The following is a 21,739-nucleotide window of genomic DNA, read 5'->3' on the forward strand; positions in this document are numbered from 1 at the left end:
TTGATGAGCAGGGAAAATATAACCCTTTGACAAGCACCCAGGTATTAAATTGTCCTCCTTTCTCTTGTAAGAGTCATCTGGTAATGTAATGGGTCTGCATGAGAATGTATAAAAACTTATTCATGAGTAAAGAGCTTTTTCTATTTCAATTCTAACTTGCGTAAATCATTTTCTGTGGAGCCAAAAAATGGTGGCTGTGTCAGCTGGGTTGATTTGCCTGATTTTGATAAAAACGTAAACAGCACCATAGTTTGGCTTTTGGACCTTCCTTGGTATTTGTAAGATCTGAGGGAACAGCTCATTATAACCAGTAGTTAGAAAGTACGAGTAAGTAAGACCCAGAAAACACAGCCCGTAATAGTAAATATCACGAGTACCAGTGAAAAGAATCATGGGCATTTTACCATCAGATTGTCGAAAGAATATGAACCGCAGAATTCAAACGGATTTGGGCTAAAATCCCAGCTAAGCTACTTATGCCACCTGTTCTGTGAACTTGAGCAAAGTGTTTAACCTCAGTTTCATTATTTTATAACATAGGGGTTGCAATGTCTATTCTTAAAATGTGCACTAATGAGATAATTAAAGAAGTTATCCTTCATGAAGCATTGCAAAGCACTTAAAACTGGTAGATGCCCATCAATCAATGAGTGGCTAAAGAAACTGTAGTATGTATGTACACAATGGAATACTACTCAGCCATAAAAATAAATGAATTAACAACATTTGCAGCGACCTGGATGAGACTATTATTCTAAGTGAAGTAACTCAGGAATAGAAAACAAAACACCATATGTTCTCACTGATAGGTAGGAACTAAGCTATGAGGATGCAAAGGCATAAGAATGATACAAAGGACTGTGAGGACTTGGGAAGAGTGGGAGGGGGCGAGGGATAAAAGACTACAAATATGGTGCAGTGTATACTGCTCAGGTGATGAGTGCCCCAAAATCTCACAAATCATGGCTGAAGAACTTACTCATGTGACCAAATACCACCTGTACCCTAATAACTTATGGAAAAAAAAACCTGGTTGCTGCTCAAAGCAATAGCAACAGCATAAGAGCCATTTCAGTAGAACATGCCATAGGAAGCAGTAAAGGGTGACAGTATACAGCAGAGGCTAAGCTGACTGCCTGAAGTTTAACCCCTGTGCCTTTTACTATTGCTGTGACCTTGGGTGGATTGTTTAACCTCTCTGTACCTTAGCTTAGCCATTTATACAATGGAGATAACCACAGCTTGAACCGCATAGCATTGTTACAAGGATTAACTGAGATAATACATATAGAGTAATTAATACAGTGTAAGCAATCATTGATGTTAGCTATTTTTTTATTATTACCTTCCCCCTGCAAGGGGTTTATCTGGCAAGAATACAGTGGTTTCCCCTTATCTGTGGGGGATACAATCCAGGACCCCCAGTGGATGCTTGAGACTGTAGACAGTACTAGGACCTTTATATATGTATATATATTTTCCTTTCGGTACATACTTATGATAAAGTTTAATTAATAAATTAGGTAAGGAGGAGATTAACAACAATAATTAGCAATAAAATAGAACAATTGCAACAATATGCCAGCATCACTACTCTTGTGTATGGGGCCATTATTAGGTAAGATAAGGGTCACTTGAACACGAGTTCTTTGATAATGTGACAGTTGGTCTGATAACCAAGATGTCTACTGACTGGTGGGTGGGTTGCATATACAGCATAGACATGCTACACAAAGGGATAATTCATGTCCCACGGAGCAGGACAGCAGAGACTTCATCATGTTATTCAGGAGTGTCCCCAATTTAAAACTTATTAATTGTTTATTTTTGGAATTTTTTAATTTAATATGTTTGGACTGCAGTTGACTGCCAGTAACTGAAACCCCGAAAGTGAAACTGTGGATAAAGGTGACTACTGTGTAGAAGTAGCCTGTGTGGTGTTAATGGACAATAGAATATATTTTAAAAACTGTGGTATAGCCACATATGATGATGTTTCTAGAGGAGAGAGAAACAGTGACTTGACATTGGCAATGCTACCCAATGGTAAGAGGAATTTACTTCTCTCTGAATATTCTCATCAAAAGCATGGATGTGATCCTGATACAAGTGACGATAAGCAAGTTTGGAAAAATTTTTGGAGTTTTGATCAATTCACCATGTTTCATTTGGTTCTGAATCTCACTATTTAAATAAATTTGTGAATATTTTGGAAATGTGGAAACCCATAATTAATCCCCATAAGCAAAACAGAGGCTGCTTGTTGAAATCAACCTTCACATTCTCTCTTTTTCAACATTCTGTGCAGATATAATAAAATGTCCTTGAATTTTTACGATGTTTTGCAATTGAAAGCACTCCCATACATGCAGTTTTATGTCAGCCTCTTACAGCCCTGGGGAGTAATCCTAGCTGGTATTGGTATCTCCTCCCTCACAAAGAAACAAATTTTGAGAGGTGAAGTGATGTGCCTCAAATCACATAGCTTTTAAGCAGCAGAGTAAGTTAAAAAAATCACTCAACAGTGTTTGATAAGGTTGGCTTTTGCAGCTTAGTTTTAGGTTATGTGAGATTGTACTGTCACAAGTACCACTAGAATTTCTGTCACATTATGAATTTTTTTCTGCTTTCACTAATTATAATAAAGAAAGACCTTTGTAACATGCTTTTTATATTTGTCTTCTATATTTATATGTGCTCTTTGGGGCTATTTTAGTTTGACATTTATCTGCTTTTTCTAGGAATATTCTGTGAAAAAGACTCAGATATCAGAGAAAATATTAGTGCACATTATTAGAAGAGAGCTTCAGATGAAAATAAAGATTGGTAGCTTATATCATAATATTTTCAAGGGCAAATACAATTCTTTATTTTTGTAGTCTTGGTCATGGGCTTATATGTCTGCATCTGAGAGACAACAAAAGAATCACAGCTGGATTTGCAAGATGCATCTAATTGGGGAAATCTGCAGGGGTATGTGTGGAAACTTTTTTTTTCTTACACCAAAAAGTGAACTCAAAAATAAAAGCACCTGTGGAATTGAGATTTAAGCAAGAAAAGCAGTGTGGGAAGATGGATAACCTTTGATGTCAAGTTGATTTCTCATACCTATGTGGTGAAATTTCAGTTTGAATATTAGCTATGAGATCTGCAGTTCTCTGTTCTACAAGGCTCGAAAGGTGAAGGCAGAATATTTCAGAGGTTTCTCGAAACTCTAATAAAAGACTCTCCTGCCAGATGACCCTTGATAAACTTCACTCTTCCTTTCAGTAAAAATCTCCCCCAGACAGGCTCAAAAATGTTGATGATGTTCACCACTATTAAGTCTCCAGTCAGCCATGCTAGGCAGCTCAGAAATTTCACTGGAATTTTTCCTTACTTGGCAGTTTTAGATGTTTTAGTCAGTAACGCAAATCCAAAAGGAGAAGAACTTGGTAGGAATATGTGAAAAGTAGATCTATATTACACAAACTGTACTTGTGGTTATATAGAAGTAATATGTAATTTTTACCTAATAGCATAATACATCAAAATTGAGCTTGTGGTGATGATGCACAATAATATATTCCACTTATACATCTGTTTATATTGTTGTTATTCTGAGTGTTTTCACAGTGATATATTTTTCAATACAGCATCAATATATTTTATCACTTATATGTCATATTGTGGTATCCTCATCCCCCCTTAAGCTTCTTGAGTATAAGGTTTGTGATTTATTATTTGCATTATTTTTATACCTTGCAAAATGACTAGCATAGTAGGCTCTCTTTTGATGTGCTTGTAAAACTGACCTGAGTATGGATGTTTCTTTGTCTAAGGACAATTTCATAATACAAAATCAATACAGATGGTAACACCAGTAAAAATCTTAGAAACCAGATTTAAAGTATTCCTAGCCTGGCTTTTATGAGTTTGCATTTAAAAAAGAGCATGAGGAATTTTTGTTTATTTCCAGTGTCTAAATTCTAAGCAGAGAGAGTAGCCTAATGGATTTCTGTAGATTAGTTTAAAACTAACTAATAGGGAGTAAGTATTCCGTAAAATCCCTGTAATTATTATAGAATCCTTAAATAACCTCAAGCAGTACTATTAGGACTTATTTTGTTCTCTGAGTACATATCATTAGGATAAAAATAAACAAATTTGAAGCCAAACAAAGATTTGAGATCAAAGATAAATTAACTTGATATATTTGCAGTGGCCAGTCCATGTCTGTGGGGACTGGACACATCAACAAGTGCAACATTGAGAATCCCTGTTCTTCATCCCCCACAGGACCAGTCACATAATCTATGGGGCCCAGTTCATGATGACAATGAGGAGGCCCTAATTCAAAAAGCATTACAACAACTTTTGACTTTCTGTTGTAGTCTCTCTCTCTCTTGCAAGCTGTTACCACGTTTTTTATTTGCTGTTTAATGCCATTCATTTTCTCAGTCATGAGGACACTCATGGGGTGAGAGCAGAACTTCACAGGCAACTGAGACCCTGTCCTGAGGGACATTGAGCACAAATGGTGTATGTACCCAACCCTGACTCTCCCTGTGTCCACACCCAGACCCCCGCTACTAGTGGAGATGGCCGTGGGTTATTGGGTTGGAGAGAAAAAGCAGGTAGCTGAGAAATTTCCCTGGAGACATGGTGAGGTGGTGAGAGTGGGACTAAATGTAATCTGTGACTCCAGGGCCCTGACACCTGCTCCATTGTTCTAACTTACTTCACTTACAAAAGCTAAAATTGAAGATATTATGTTAAGAATTTTCAGATGACCACTTCACAGCATTACACTCCTAGTGAAGGCCCTTGTGAGCAAGGTGTCCTGTGCTGCTGCACTGGCCCCATGTCCATGAATCTGGCCATGTTTCCCGAGATAGAAGATCTGTGGGATGGGCCCGGCACAGTGGCTCAAGCCTGTAATCCCAGCACTTTGGGAGGCCGAGGTGGCCAGATCACGAGGTCAGGTGATTGAGACCATTCTGACTAACACGGTGAAACTCCGTCTCTACTAAAAATACAAAAAATTAGCTGGGCATGGTGGTGGGTGCCTGTAGTCCCAGCTGCTTGGGAGGCTGAGGCAGGAGAATGGCATGAACCCGGGAGGTGGAGCTTGCTGTAAGTCGAGATCACACCGCTGCACTCCAGCCTGGGGGACAGAGCAAGACTCCATCTCAAAAAAAAAAAAAAAAAAAACATCTGTGGGATGATGGAGCACATCTTGCTGACAGAGAAGTGGTGTCCTTCTCCCCAATGCTGAAGCAAGAGGGTTGACATTGTCTTTCTCCTTCTCCACTGTGACTGCTTTCTTACTTCAATGTGCACTTTGTCTTCATTTTAATCCACTTGCTTTTATTCAAAAATGATGAGAGGAAGGAAACTGGAAGACAATTTTGATAAAGTATAATTTCATAATGGTAAAATCATGACTCATGCAAATACAATATGAATGCATGTCAAGATTTTATTTAACTCAATAATTAATGAGGAAAATAGTAAGATGCCAGCAGTAATTTAAAGAACGTTTGAGAAGCAATATTAAGATTGCTGGGTTGGATATAAAAATGGTTAATGTCCAACAGGACCATAAATTGTAACATTTAGGGTACTTATTGTTCGAAACAAGTTATTCTCATTTCTACTGGACAAAAATCTATAAGTTAACCTCCATCCTTACAAAGTTATAAAGTAGAACAGGCAATAGATAGTCAAGCCCAGCAATGGAGAACTGCACTGTAGGACATCTAAGTAATCTCTTCTGTCTATTTCAACTTAAGGATGATTTACCTGTCAGTGTGATTTGCTCCATCCTAGCATTTTCGGGGTTTTTATTTCATCTGACTAACATGTTAAAAGATTTTCCAGTAGCCCTCTATATGCATGGTAATAGATGTTTAATACATACAATGACAGAGTATAAAACAGGAAAATAATCCTCAATATATTTAATTCAGCATGCATTCTCTTAATACTTCAATTAGATTATATACTTCTAGATTATAGAAAATAGCACTGGAAGTAGTCTAAGATTCTTAAATATTTAGGATTAGACAGGTCTTGGTAATCTTCAGTTTTCTCCATGGGAGAAGAAAATGTCACTCTGCAATCATGCATATAAATATTTGTGGCTCACATTTAGGTCTAGAACATTTTTGAGGCTTTAATGTGTGTTTCTAAGTGGCTGAGTAGACTAGAGAAGGAAATAAAAAAGCCCAGAGAATTTGTGAGAGAGAAAAGGGGAAACAAATTAGTCAGGTGGCTATTCAGGCACAATCCCACCACATAGGTCTAACAGCCAGATGATGTCCTACCTCAAGACTGAACTCAAGTATTTTAGGCATGATTTTCTTCCAATTTTGTTGCATTTCAACTGCATTTGTCATAAATTCTATTAATCTCAGACTGAAAAGACAAAATCACATATCTTAAAGCACATTGTAAGTTAGGTGAGATATGAAGAAAGGATTCTTGTTATTGAAACATACTAAACTCAAAGACTTTCCCAATTGTTGCTGTACAGTCTTCCACTATAGAAGTCTTCTAAAAGTAGAAACAAATTTCACTTGTTGGGCCTTGTTTATATCATTTGTTATAGCATTTCTTCACTCTATTTCTGAGAAAGAGGATGTTTTATGTGATGTTAATAGTTAATAGGTATTCCTGGAAAAATACTTTATTTTTCTCGATGAAATTAGTTTAGTTACTTCTAAGCAGAGTTGAATGGGTTCTTTTTTTAGAGGATTTCCTTTGAAACTCCAAGAGGGAGAAAGGAACATGTGACATTTTACGAATTTGTCTTAGAGAAATTTCTCCTTACCTGCCTTTTTTTCCCCAAGGAATGCTTATTACTGTACTTGAAAAATAGCTTTGAAAATTCCAGTCTAGTTTAATTCCCCCTCTACACAAATGATGAAAGTGAGGTTCAGAAATGGTTAGTGGCATACTTAAGAGGAAGGGCAAAACACAGACCTCTTGACTGTTAGAGTAATCTAAAATGATGAAGCTATAATTTTTTTTATGTAGCCTAGTCCTTATGTGTAAGTCCCACTGCTAAAAATAGTTACTAAATCATTCAGTTTAGATAACTAACCTTTTTTTAAATTATTATACTTTAAGTTCCTGGATACATGTGCAGAACGTGCAGTTTTATTACATAGGTGTACATGTGCCATGGTGGTTTGCTGCACCCATCAACCCGTCATCTACATTAGGTATTTCTCTTAATGCAATCCCTCCCTTGGCCCTAACCCCCTGACAGGCCCCGGTGTGTGCTGTTCCTCTCCCTGTGTTCATGTGTTCTCATTGTTCAACTCCCACTTACGAGTGAGAACATGTGGTCTTTGGTTTTCTGTTCCGCGTTAGTTTAGAGAATGATGGTTTCCAGCTTCATCCATGTCCCTGCAAAGGACATGAACTCATCCTTTTTTATGGGTACATAGTATTCCATGGTGTATATGTGCCACATTTTCTTTATCCAGTCTATCATTGATGGGTATTTGGGTTGGTTCCAAGTCTTTCCTATTGTGAATAGTGCTGCAATAAACATACACGTGCATGTGTCTTTATAGTAGCATGAATTATAATCCTTTGGGTATATACCCAGTAATAGGATTGCTGGGTCAAATGGTATTTCTCGTTCTAGATTCTTGAGGAATCACCACACTGTCTTCCACAATGGTTGAAGTAATTTACACTTCCACCAACAGTGTAAAAGCATTCCTATTTCTCCACATCCTCTACAGTATCTGTTGTTTCCTGACATTTTAATGATCGGCATTCTAACTGGCATGAGATGGTATCTCATTGTGGTTTTGATTTGCATTTCTCCAATGACCCGTTATGATGAGCTTTTTTTCATATGTTTGTTGGCTGCATAAATGTCTTCTTTTTGCCCAGAATCTACAAGGAACTTAAACAAATTTACAAGAAGAGAACTAAACTTTATTATTTGTGATGAAACAAATGCTTGATTTACATTTCAGATCCTAGGATAGAGAGCATTGAATTAAAGTCTAAAAAATTGGAATTTATCCTGTCTTTATTATTAGTGCTGATTTGAACCAATATCTTAATTCATTTATACTCCATTTTATCATTTTTGAAACAAAAATTTAAAACTATATTATAAAGATATTTTAAGTAGTAACATCATTTTAAGATAAATTCATATGAGAACAATGCAACTATGCATATCCCAGCACAGACAACACTTGGTAATTATTAGGTCAATGGCAGTTAGAGGTGGTAGTATCTGGACAGTACTTCCTTAAAGCCATGACTGCATTTTACTGTCAGTAACCAATACCCAGATTTATTTTCCAGTGTTTTCTCGTGTAGTTTATATACTCTCAAGTCTTTACCAAGTGTTAAGTTTTGGCTTCAAATCACCCGAGGTTTAGGTAGGCAGGTGGGAACAATTTTTACTTTATTTTTCTAGAATAAAAGGTTAAGCAGTTTTCTTAAGGTACAAGATCTACCAGCAAATGGACCAGGAAGAAAATGTAAGGCTTGTGAACTTTGTTTACTACTCAACCAAAAGGATTGGTCTGTTTTCTTTCTAAATTAATCACTTAAACTTGTTTTTTAAGAATTTTGTAAACCCAAAGCCAAAGGATTCTGAATATCTCACATTTTGTTCCATGTTTAACTTTGCTCTGTTTTCATTTTGTCAAGCTTTTCACACAGTTTTAACAGTGGCATGTTTAATTATATGTAAAAATCATAGTGGTTAACACAATTTACCATCTTTATGCATTTTTTTGGTGCATGAATTCAATCTGTAAGTGGTAAAACAAAAATAAATGCTTCTATTTACAAAATAAACAGGCTTTAACACATCTTTTCCTACTAAAAAAAACCATTAACAAATAGTTTTTGAAGGAAAGCAAAACAGTCAAAAAAACATATTAGCAGGTCATATTTAGAGTGCTTGTTCTTTGAAGAAGAGAGTGAGGGAGAGATACTATTAGCATTCTGTTAAGAAAGGAGAGAAAAGATAGTTTTCAGATGGGATTTAAGCCAGAGAAGTCTCTTATGCCCAGGAAGATCAATCAGGGTAAATGAGTTCTCCATGTATTATTACCTAAGGGTAGAGAAAATTGAAGATGAGATTTTTTTCCCCCTACTTGTTTGACCTTGCTGCATAAATATGATATAAAAAATATGAGTGTAATTTGATAGTGGTCTTTTCCATTGGTCAAACCTTGAAATTTTAACTCTTCAAGGCTTTTCAAATTTGGTGTAAGGAACACAATTTCTTCACATTTAATCTTATTTGTTCCTATGAAAATACAATTGTATTTGTAATCATGACTTTAATACAACACCGATTTGCTGAAGATCTATCAATAAACGCTTTCTGCCCTGTGAAAACAAATGCCCAGCCCTTGTTGCTACACTCAAGGATGGCAGTAATAAAAGTGGTTAGAAAATCAACTTAAACTGCATTTGTACTTTACCAAGAGCTGGAGACAATTACATTGGTAAGAGTTACGCTCTCCAAATATGTGATCCACTTTTATAAGCAACTAGAAACCCTACAGCTTCAGTCACACTCTCCAAGCAAGAATAAATGACCTCACATCAATCCATTTTCACAAGACCTGGCACTTGTAGAATGGGGGAAAGAAATGAGACAAAAAAAAAAAGATAAACAATAGAAATTGTGAATCCTAGGCTGTTTTAACCTAAGCTTGCACTTTATGTGTATAAATGGAAAAACACAATTTGTTCTGCATGCCTTAATGTTTTACAAACTTGAGATTATCATACACAAAATAATATGTGGAAAAGATTTCCATGTCTTATTTATCTTTATGAATCCCATGATCATTACACTGCTTAACACAAAAGAGGCTCTACAACACTTGTAGTATAAAAGAAGGGACAGATTGATGGTATGAAGGACACATATCCTATTTTAATCAGACAGATTTAGATCAAAATAATTTCTAAACATGGATGTTCTAGAAAAAAAAAACAGAAAACAATTACCAGAATGTTTTGTTGTGATGCATTACTTTTTGTTTAAGTAACAGTGACCTAAAAGAGGCCTGTTTCTCCTTTTCTTCTTTTCTAATAGCATGTGTATATTTGCATAAGTACTTTTTTGCTTATCACGACCTTTTCTTGTTAAACATTAAGGACAGCAGAGGGTTACAGTGAAGCCGCTGGAACTCCTATCTTCTGGTAATGCAAAAAGTGTCTGGTGTTCAGAAAAGGTTCAAAACTTAGTAATAATACAAAAGGAGAGTTGTGTGTTCTTTTAATATCATACCAGAACATTGTCTAATGGGCCTGCTTAAGGATTATATAATTCTCTAGAAGGTGAACTTTTATTTGGCTCACTGTTTACAGTTATATGTCACTCAATAACACTCGTGAGAAATGCCTCATTAGGCGATCTCATCATTGTGCAAGCATCATAGAATGTACTTATACAAACCTAGATGGCATAGCTTACTATCCACCTAGGCTATACAGTATGGTCTATTGCTCCTGAGCTATAATACAGATCTGTACAGCATGTAGTACCAAAACATGTTCTGAATACTGTAAGCAATTGTAACACAGTGGTATTTGTGTATCTAAATGTATAAAAGATGTGTAAAAATACAGTATAAAAGAAAAGAAAAATGGTACACCTATATAGGGCACTTATGAAAGGAGCTTACAGGACTGGAGGTTGCCCTGGGTGAATCAGTGAGTGAGTGGTGACCAAATGTAAAGGGCTAAAATACTACTGTATATTGTCGTAGACTTTATAAATACCATGCACTTAGTCTACACTAAATTTATAAAAACAAAAGTAATTGTGCTATGATGTTACAATAGCCACAACATCACCAGAAAGCAGGAACTTTTCAACTCCATTACAATCCTGTGAGACCACCATCATCTATTTGGTGTGTTGTTGACTGAAACATTGTTATGAAGTGCATTAGCACTATTAATACTGTTAATTAGACCAGGACTCTGTGAAGTTACATGCTCATTTGTAGGCTGTGGTTTGATGGAGACGCAAATGAATACAGACTGGTAGAAAACATCACAAAATTACATTTTATTGCCCTATGGAATATTAACTAGTTTTGTCTCTAAACCTTGCGATTTCATTTTAGCATCCTTTCAGTGCCTGTAAAAGCTCAGTCTCTTGAATTCTTTTTGAACCAACTTTACCTTCATGCTGGTTGCTTTGTATAGGAGCTAAATGAATCTTTGGTATGTGGTTTATACAATTGTATAAAAATCATGTTTATAACTTTTTGAAAATTAAACTTTGACACTGAGTTTGAATTATCTTGCCAGAATCCTGTCTTAGAGAATTGTAGAGGGGAGTTTAGATTTTGTGGGGCCTGAAGCTCATATAATTTTCTGATCTTTTATAACCAAAAAAATTTTCAGATTCAAATGAAAAATTATACATAAAAGTGATTATTTATTTAGAATAAGAAAATAAATAACAGCAAATTACATTAATATTTGGAGATTCAGGTCTCTTTCTCTGAACTCTCTTTTTAATTGTACTACAGTTTTTGTTTTTTTTTCAGGAGACCAGAGTTTTATTATTACTCAAGTTAGCCTCCTATTGTACTATAGTTTTAAAAATGGATACGTAATAATTGTGTAAAGGGCTAAATATTACTATATATTACTGTACATATGCAGTAATCTATATATAATACAGATTATGTATAATAAAAATTTTACATATTTATTGGATACATGTGATATTTTGATACAGGCATACAATGTGTGATTATCAAATTAGCATAATTGGAATAGCCATCACTTCAAACATTTATAATTTCTTTGTGTCAAGAACATTCCAAATCTTATCTTTTAGCTATTTTGAAACATGCAATAAATTATTGATAACTAATAATTTATCAATAACTAATATATTTACCCTATTATGCTATCAAACACTAGAGCTTACATGGAGATGCTTCCTGATCACAACTTGTTTTCCCTTCCCAAAGGAAATTGTGAGAAATTATTGCAATTCCTAGCAACTCCCAGTCCCAGAAAGACATGTGCTAGGTTGAGGGCCTCTTAAGCTTCATTAGCTTCGAGGTAAGCCAGCTCTGCTACTGGGTGAGGGGATGTCAGCAGGTAAGGAGCTGTGAAGGACTGGGTGGAAAGAAACAAACCAGAGAACATTCCCCCCTCAGGCAACCATGGAGTGGCCCTTGGAGCAAGGCTTTGTGAGGACTCCTGCATGTATCTGACAAGAGATCCAGAACTGAGTTAGTGTGTCAGGGAGTACAAAATCAATACAGAACCATAATGGCACCAGTTCATAAGAAAACCTTTCTATAATTTTCAGTCAAATACCTCCTGTCCCAAGCCAGACCCAAACCTGGAGAAACTAGAAAAAGAAGAGGGATAGAAGGAAATCAAGAATGCATTACATTCCTTCCCCACTCTGAATTCTTGAACTTGAGGTTTGTCCAACCTGGCATAGGGCTGATGACCACTAAATTGGATATGAGGCAGAAGTTTTTAATTGGTGTAGTCTGAACTAGATGATTTAATATGTGAACATACCTAGAAGGCTCTGGAACCTGCAGGATATTCCAGTAAGGGAAAATAAAGTGGAGACCAACAGAGTATGTATACCATCAATGACAGAAGAAAACATTCTTTTGATACTCACACCCTAGAGACTGATTTTAGTGAATGAATTATGTAGAAAATACCTTAAATACTCAATTAATTAACATAATGAGAAAGATAGCGAAAACTATGAAATCATTATGCTTCTAAGTTCTTACCGAAAACCTGGATAGCATTTCCCGCCGCCTGTTTCTCTAGCAACAAGGGCTGCCTACAGTGGGAGATGTTTGGAGGTTCACTGGTAAACTTTTACAGTTGAGAATAATCTAACTAAGTATCAAAATAGTCTTCTAGTACAAGGGACACTTAAATCCTATGTACAATTTCAAGGATGTAGACTACAGACAGCAAGTGTAGCAGTTAAGAGGAAGGGTTAAATATTTGAAAATGTCATTAGTCTAAATGTGTGGTAAGAAATTGATCTGAAATAGGCTCTCTTTTCCTGTGGTATTTAGAAGAATAGGGTAGACTGCTGAGCTAGATTAGGGGTAATCTGGGTTAGATATAGAGTAAAAACTAAAAGATCTCAGCAGGTGATTCCTAGCAACATGACATTGTGAAATGACAATGAAGACAAGCAAAAATTTTGTGAGGGGTTGCAACTTATTACAGAACAAATGGAAAAGCTAAGATCTGATATCCTGTCTTTATACTGTGTAACAGTTCTTACTATTGCAATTTCAAATTCAATTTATGACTCCTACCTCATTTTGAAGTGCTAAATGAGTTGGAAACTGAAAACCTCAGTAATCACAAAAAAACTGCCTTCTTTCTACCAATGTTAAAAAAAGTCTATAAAATGAGATAATAGGGAAAGATGGATTGAAAGTAAAGAATAAAGGAAAGAAACTCACCTCTGTTCACATGGGATACTGAGAATAATGATAATTTCTGAATGCTAAACAAATACATACCCTGTTTGAAGCTTGCTTAATATGGAAAAATTATTAATATGAATTGGGGTTGATTTCCTTAGTCTAGCTCAATTAGTTGAATAACACTAATTTACCCATTTGTTGCCCTAGTGTAGTGGTCTGCAAATGACAGCCCTTTCACCAAATCCTGCCAGCCACCTATTTTGGTAAATAAAGTTTTATTGGAACACAACACAGTCATATTCATTTGTTTACATTTTGTCAGTGGCTGCATTCCTGCTACAATAGGACAGTTAAGTTATTGCAATACAAAGTGTGATATTTGCTATCTGGCCCATTACAGAAAATGTTTGCTAGCCTCTGCCTTGGAACATGGAGGACAGCACTGGTTAATGATGAATAAAAGCTATGAGAACAGCTAGAAGCATAGAAAGCAGATTCATTGAGATGTGGAAATTATTGACTTTCAGTGCATGATAAAATACATTTATATGTGCTTAGCTCCTGGTAAAATTAAGAATAAATTTAAAATTAGTGTCTCAATAATTATTTACTGTAATGTCAGTGATGTAAGTTTCTAGTGTCACGGTTGTATAGGGTGTATTCCCAAACCTGATGCTCCTTTTAATTACTGTTTAACTTATTTAAAAACATATGACTCAGAAAGGGGAAAGTGATTTCAATATTATCTGTTTAATTTACTAACCTTCCTGTGCCCTTTTGGAAACAGCTTGTTTTAAGTCCATAGGGATTTGGATACTCAGAATAAGCCTTCTGTATCACTTTCTAAACTGAATTTCACTACATGCAATTTGGACTTCTCTGAAATGAACAACCACAGGGGTTTGAAAATTCTAGTACAGATTTATAACAAAATGAAAAAAGATTGGACACTGTCCAGAAACATGTGATGGTACTCAAAGCAGAATGACATTTGCTCAGTAAAGCTGCTGAAGTGTTACTTTCCTTAATACTTTTCAACATGAAATTTGTCTTCTTGTAAGCAGATTACATTCACAGACAGTGTAGGAACAACACTTTACAGCAGTAAATTAGATCAACCAAGGTACAAAAATTAGTGGTGATTTTGCTTACAAATATCCATTGTAACAGCATTTCATTTTGTGAACCCTAAGGTCTAACTCTATGGCACTGAAACTCTGTTCATTCACTACCCGACTCTTGTGTAGAGAGCCAATTTCTTTAGGGGTTATCTCATACTATAACACTATTATTCTTTACTTATTGGGGAAAATAGGCATACATTTTCAGGAGGTACAGATTAGAATGCTCAAGAGTGTGTGTGTGTGTGTGTGTTGAAAATCTCTCTTTCTTAAGGTTCTCATATACTCCATTAGGAAGCATTCCCCAACCTTTCAATTAGAGTCCTGGCCTAGAACAATTAAACTGTGATGAGAAATTGTTAAGTGCATTTCAAAGTAAAAACTTTATGCATACATGCTACAGTATTAAATCATCAGTATCTGTGTATTTTGAGAGAAGCAAGCAGAGAGGTAAAAGGGCTTTCTTCCTGTCTCTGTAATAATCACTCTTTTATTCTGAACATAAACAGTCTATTACTTTGAAAATAAAGTAATATAACTTGTAAGCCTATAAGGAATTTCATCAGGCCATCTTGTCTATCCTCCCTGAATCCAGAAAGGCTGAATATTAACACATCTTATTGAAATTGATCTGCTATTTTGAAAGTTGTCTTGCATCCAATTTCCTCTTTTAAGAAAATAGGAGGAAAGAGAAGGGAAGTTTAGAACTCTGCCTAGATGGGCTCAGGAGTGAGATAAGGTCAGATGGCATGGACTGAGGGAAAAAAATAGAGCCAAAGGGTGAGAAGGACTGGAAGAGAGTTTAGAAGATTTTGGAGAAATCCACTTTATGATATGCCAGCAGAAAGAAAGAGAACCTTTGGCTTCGGCTAACAACATAGATAGGAAGAGAGTTACCAAAATCATGAAGTCAGTTCAGATCCATTTTGTCAGAATCAGAATGAGGCTCACTCAGTAGCACAAGGTTTCTTTAAATTTCTTTGTTGGAAGACTCTACACTGCTCCGTGTATGCCAAGTGTGAATATGCATCTGTTGAGGGAGAGAGTTGGTCATGGTGATGGCCCTCTGTGTCCTACCTCTTTGAACCGTGTTGTTCTTAATGAGCTGAAACTGCTTATGGGCTCATTGGGAGTCTATGTTCTCCTTCAGTACATTTTCTGGTTCTCCTTTTTGGATTACTGCACAAACTGCTGGAGTGCTAGCTGTAAGGTTGGGTATTGGTGGGAAGAGCAAAAGACAGCATTCTTATTCTGATAATCTCCTCCATGGTCCTATAGCTCTCTGTTTTCTTATATTAAACTTCTGATATACTACAGGCATCTCTTCTTAGGATCCTTTCAAGAATTAAAAAAAATTGTTGTTCTGGAACTGGCCAACTCCAGTGTATAGTGTGTTGGAGTACACAAGGGGATTGCGGGAATACAAGTCATAGCTGCTATGGAGCAGCATGTCCTGTATGCAACGACGTAAGTAGTAGTTTACAGGAGCTGAGCACCGGCAATCAAAACAGAAAGCATGTTGTTAATAAGATGTGAAGAAGTGTTATACTTAATGATACACAACTGTTACATCTCCATGTGGCTAGCAATATAAAGGGACATAGAGATCTGGAAGTCTTTAAACAGTGCATACCAAATCAGTTGACCTTCCAGTAGATTTCTCTGGAGTTGTGGTTGAGAGGTTGAGAGATTTAGAAATGAGTATGGAGGGTGAGATAATGTATGTGATGAAGACTGACTGATACATTTTTTGTGGGAAAATTTACCTTAAGTCCTGAAGAGCTGATAGAGCTTTCACGCTAGAATAGAAACTCTTTGTGTGTCTTGAATATACATCTTTGATTTACAAATACCTTGGCTCTTAGTTGGCTCTCAGGCAATGTTTGTTGGAATGAGTCTAAGAGAATCAATATATAAAGTATAAATAAATCCAGGACTGCTTATATATATATCCTGTTAGGAAGATTATCTTTATTGTTATTTTCAAATACATATTAAATAACTGAGATTGGAATTAATGTGATGTTCTTTAATTCATACAGATAAGAGGTTTACTTTATTTAACACGTACTTGGCTTACAAAATATTAGAAAGTTAATGTCCTAAAATAAACCTTATCCTTACCTATTTCTCTGAGTTGGTAATGTTAGACACTTTTCCAGGAAATGAAATTGTGTTAGTTTTCTATTCCTGAATAAGAGTATTAACACCAACTTAGCACCTTAAAAGAACATACTAACAGTTAACTCACAATTTCCATGAGCCAAGTTTGGGCATGGATTCACTGGATTTTCTGCATAAGAATCTCACATTGCAGTAAAGGTATTGGGGGGTCTCATCTTAAGGCTTGACTGGGGAAAGGGCCCATTTTCAAGCTCATGTGGTTGTTGGTAAAATTCAATTCTTTGCAGTTGTAAGAATGAGGGATTCAATATTTGCTGGTTGTCAGCCAGGGGACACCCTCAACTCTGCTTCTTGTTGGCTGGAGGCTGCCTCAGTGTCTTGTCATGTGGGCCTTCCCCAAACTGCTGTTTGCTTCCTCAAAGGCAGCAAAAGAGATAATCTGTTTGTAACATACAGCTTACACTTCTATGTAGTCTAATCCTGGAAGTGACGTCTCATCACCTTAGTTTATTGGATAGACTGTTGGTTAAAAGCAAGTCACAGGTTTCACCCACAGTCAAGGAGGGAGGATCACACAAAGGCATGAACAATAACAGGAGGGGGATTGCAGGGCCATAGTAGAGTATGTTCACCACATATAGGGAGGGAGAAAACACAATTCTTGTCAGTTCTGTAATTTCATCAGTAATAAAGCCTCATGGAAAATATTTACTTAGGTTGAATAACACAAATATTTCAGACATTAACAAAGTCAGTAGAGAAGGTTTTTTCCCATTTCTATTTTGCTTAATTTGACAGAATTGCAGGTTCTTCTGCAGGGTCTGAAGGTTGCCTTGCTAAATTATTTTTGCATTATTAGATTTTGAAAAACAATTGGTATTAGTGGGTCCATTATAAAGCAAAATAATGATTGAGTAAAGCCTTGAGGAAAGTGATGATAGTCAAGGAGATATCTTCACTCTCAGCCCCCAGATTTACTCTCATTTAATTCTTTAAATCTGTATCCGTTGTACTTATGTTGAGTAGGTCTATGTTGCTGTTATTATACCAATGTATAAATGTGTATAAATTCACTGTGTAAGTCAGATACTCACACAGTGAATCGGAATCCAAATTTCTAGACACTCTAAGAAACTCTCTCTGACTTTTCCACTAACCATGCCTTTTTTTTTTCCCAAATTTATTACTGTCATTCTGAGATTGGTAAATATATCACGTTGACTTTATCATATCTGTCCAGTCCTCTGTTTCTTGTCTTTGCGATTTGGTTCTTTCTCTCTCTCTCTTTTTTTATTTTCTATTCTAGTGATCACTATCAGAGCTTGTTTTTGTCTACCATTTTTAAATCCTGCTTTTTTGATAAAATTTCTCTCTTTTCTACACTGTGTATAGAGATGTTTATTTTTATGGAGTCATTACTGACTGCTTGATAGCTTGCCTCTTGAAAATACTGAGGTTAATTAATTAAAATGCAATTTGGTCAATTTTTCCTTGACTTGAATTATTGTAAGTTGTATCTGTTTCAGCTTCCATTCTGTCATTATTTGTAGTCCCAAAATAAAGAATTCTCAGATGACTGAAGAAAATTGGGAATATGTTTTACACTGTTCAAATGAGACTCCCTCAGGGTTGATTCAGTTAAGACATTTAAGTGGAGCAGAAAGTAATTTTAATTAAAATCTTCTTAAGTTTATAAGCATGATAAATCTGCTTCAAGAAGGAAAAAGGATATAGGATTGCAAATAAAAAGAGAAAACAGATATAGGTAATTTTTTCTTCACCTCTAATCTTAGCAACCTAAGCAGATTCTTTTTTGGCAGATGAATAAAAAACAAGTATAAAAATTAATAAATATATCAAAACCATCACCAATGAATAATAGCCTCTCATTCATATTTACAAGAAGCTGGAACACCTAGATAAAAACGTGGATTCATTTGAAATTGCCAAAACCAGGTCTAGTTACCTAGTTACTGTCAGAGTCTGAGACTCTCTTGTCACTTGAGCTACAATATATACATTTCTTTGGACAAACAAGAATTTCCCACATGTGTGCATCATTTAAGTGATGCATAGAAAAACTTGAGAATTCTGGACTTGTCATTTTCATCTCTCAGAGGACAATACTGCTGGCTTTTATTGTTTTAAGAATTTGGAGTCATGTGACGTAGGTTGGGAATCAGGAGACTAGTACTGACCTGATGCAGGTGCCATTGTTGCGGCACAGATGATGAGCACACCAAGGGACATGGCAGTTCTCAATATTCTTTCCATGTTGTGCTTCATCGATGATGAAGAATTCTTTGTTGTTTACTTGAAGGTCTAGAATGCAGCCCCTGAACCCATAAACAGGGCCTGATTTCTTATGAATTTGAACATTTGCAGGAATATGGCCAAGGAACATTGATTCAAAATATGCCTGTAGAAAAAGTAACAACAAAAAATATTATAGGTTGTTGTCAGATTATGAGGAAAAGATGTAGGATGTTCGGTTCTGTAATTGGATGTGTTTTAATGTGTTTTTCTGTGTAAAAGAAGTTGCTATTGTTGGCTAGTTTCGTCACTTCTACTAGGTGGGGAGATAGATTGTTTTAGAAAATGGTCCTTTTTTACATCTCTTTTTTAGCTCTAACAGTATTTAATAATATTTAGCAGAAAAATAGACACTCAGCAAAACTTGCTGATTGATTACTTTGAAATGTTTTTTTGAGCTGATGTGTTTGCATTTTAGTGTAAACATTACCAAATAATAACTAAAAAAGAAAATAAAGCCATGTTAACTAATTGTTGTTAGGGGTTGAATTGTGTTCCCTCCAAATTCATATATTGAAGTTCTAACCCCTAGTACCTCAGAATGTGACTTTATTTAAAAATAGAGTCATTGCAGATGTAATTCATTAAGGTGAGGTCAATACTGGAATAAGGCAAACCTATAATCCAATAGGACCTTTTGGACATTTATAAGGACTTTTATAAGGACAATAGTCTTTTTAGGACTTTTATAAAGAAGCTTGGATACAGACCGACTGGCACACAGGAATATTGCTACGTGAACAAAAAGGCAGAGATCAGGGTGATGCATCTATGGGCTAAGGAACATCAAATATTGCCAACACGTTACCAAAAATGAGTTAAGAGGCATTATCTTTCTCAAGTCATCATATGGAAAGAAGCCTACAGTTCTTTTAGTTTCTAGTTTCCAGAGCTGTAAGAACTGTAAGACATTTCTGTGGTTTAACCACCCAGTTTGTGGTAATTTGCTATGGCAACACTGACAAACTAATGTAATCATAATATATTATAAATATCCTAAAATATGAGCAAAATGTACGGTGCTTGCAAACGGGCTTGGAATGTTGAAAATGTTACCGTTTCCTTTCTCCCAAATTTGAACATAAATATGCATGAGAAGTAGAATTTTGCTTGGGTAGTATTCACTTCCTTAGTTCACCTTTTATTCCAAAATCGGATCAAGAAGAGACTCTTGCTTTGAGAAGACACAAAGAAATCACATCATCTTATTGGGATTACTGGCTAGCCATATGCAGAAGATTGAAGCTGGTCCCCTTCTTACACCATATACAAAAAGCAGCACAAGATGGATTAAAGACTTAAATGTAAAACCCAAAACTATAAAAACCCTGGAAGACAATCTAGGCAATACCATCCTGGACATAGGAATAGGCAAAGATTTCATGACAAAGACACCAAAAGCAATTGCAACAAAAGCCAAAATTGACTAGTGGGATCTAATTAAACTTAAGAACTTCTGCACAGCAAAAGAAATTGTCAGCAGAGTAAATAGACAAATTAAATAATGGCAGAAAATTTTTGCAAACTATGCATCTTACAAAGGTCTAATATCTAGCATCTATAAGGAATGTATACAAATTTACAAGAGAAAAACAACCCCATTTGAAAGTGGGCAAAGGACATGAACAGACAGTTTTCAAAAGAAGATATACATGCAGCCAAGAAGCATATGAAAAAAGGCTCAACATCACTGATCATTAGAGAAATGCAAATCAAAATCGCAATGAGATACCATCTCACATCAGTCAGAAGGGTTACTATTAAAAAGTAAAAAAATAACAGACGCTGGCTAGGTTGTGGAGAAAAAGGAACACTTATACACTGTTGGTGGGAATGTAAATTAGTTTAGCCATTGTGGAAAGCAGTATGGTGATTCCTCAAAGAGCTAAAAGCAAAACTACGATTTGGCCCAGCAATCCCATTACTGGATATATACCCAGAGGAATATAAGTCATTCTACCATAAAGGCACATGCACCTGAATGTTCATTTCAGCACTATTCATAATAGCAAAGATATGGAATCATCCTAAATGCCCAGCAGTGACAGATTGGATAAAGAAAATGTGGTATATGTACACCATGGATGGAATAATATGTAGCCATAAAAAAAATAAGATCATGTCTTTTGTGGACACATGGATGGAGCTGGAGGCCATTATCCTCAGCAAACTAATGCAGGAACAGAAAACCAAATGCTGCATGATTCTCACTTACAAGTGGGAGCTAAATGATGGGAACTTATGAACACAAAGAAGGAAACAACAGACACTGGGGTCTACTTGAGGGTAAACGGTAGGAGGAGGTAGGGGAGCAGAAAAAATAACTATTGGGTGCTGGGCTTAATTCCCAGGTGATGAAATAATCTGTACAACAAAACATCATGACATGATGTACCCATGTAACAAACCTTCACATGTGCCCCTAAACATAAAATAAAAGTTAAAAAACAAAAAAAAGAAGTCAGACTATCTTAAAGGCAACCAAACCATTTATAGAAAATTAGTAGAATAAGGAGACTCTGTAAAATTAGGCTGTTGATCTACATTTATTTGATCAATACATCAGGGCCACATCTTACATGGGAGTTAGTTCTAAAGACGGCAAATAAGATAAATATTTCATAGCAGCTAAATTGTCTTTGGAAATCCTTTAGCCACCACATTGGAAACTAACATGCTTTCTCCAGATAATTCCAACACAGCTACATATTTCCTCCAGCTTTGGAATAGCTTGCTGTTTTTTCAGTG

General features: G+C 35.8%; 1 protein-coding gene across 1 annotated transcript in view; it reads right to left on the reverse strand.

The window, feature by feature from the left end:
* LOC129037898 (protein eyes shut homolog) overlaps positions 1–21,739 on the reverse strand; it is a 518,317-nt gene that overhangs the window by 252,889 nt on the left and 243,689 nt on the right. Inside the window, exon 6 of the mRNA XM_063666297.1 lies at positions 18,877–19,097. Within this exon, the coding sequence (XP_063522367.1) occupies positions 18,877–19,097 (221 nt within the window). The remainder of the gene's footprint in view (positions 1–18,876; positions 19,098–21,739) is intronic.

This window comes from Pongo pygmaeus, chromosome 5, assembly GCF_028885625.2.
Source record: "Pongo pygmaeus isolate AG05252 chromosome 5, NHGRI_mPonPyg2-v2.0_pri, whole genome shotgun sequence".
NCBI lineage: Eukaryota > Metazoa > Chordata > Mammalia > Primates > Hominidae > Pongo > Pongo pygmaeus.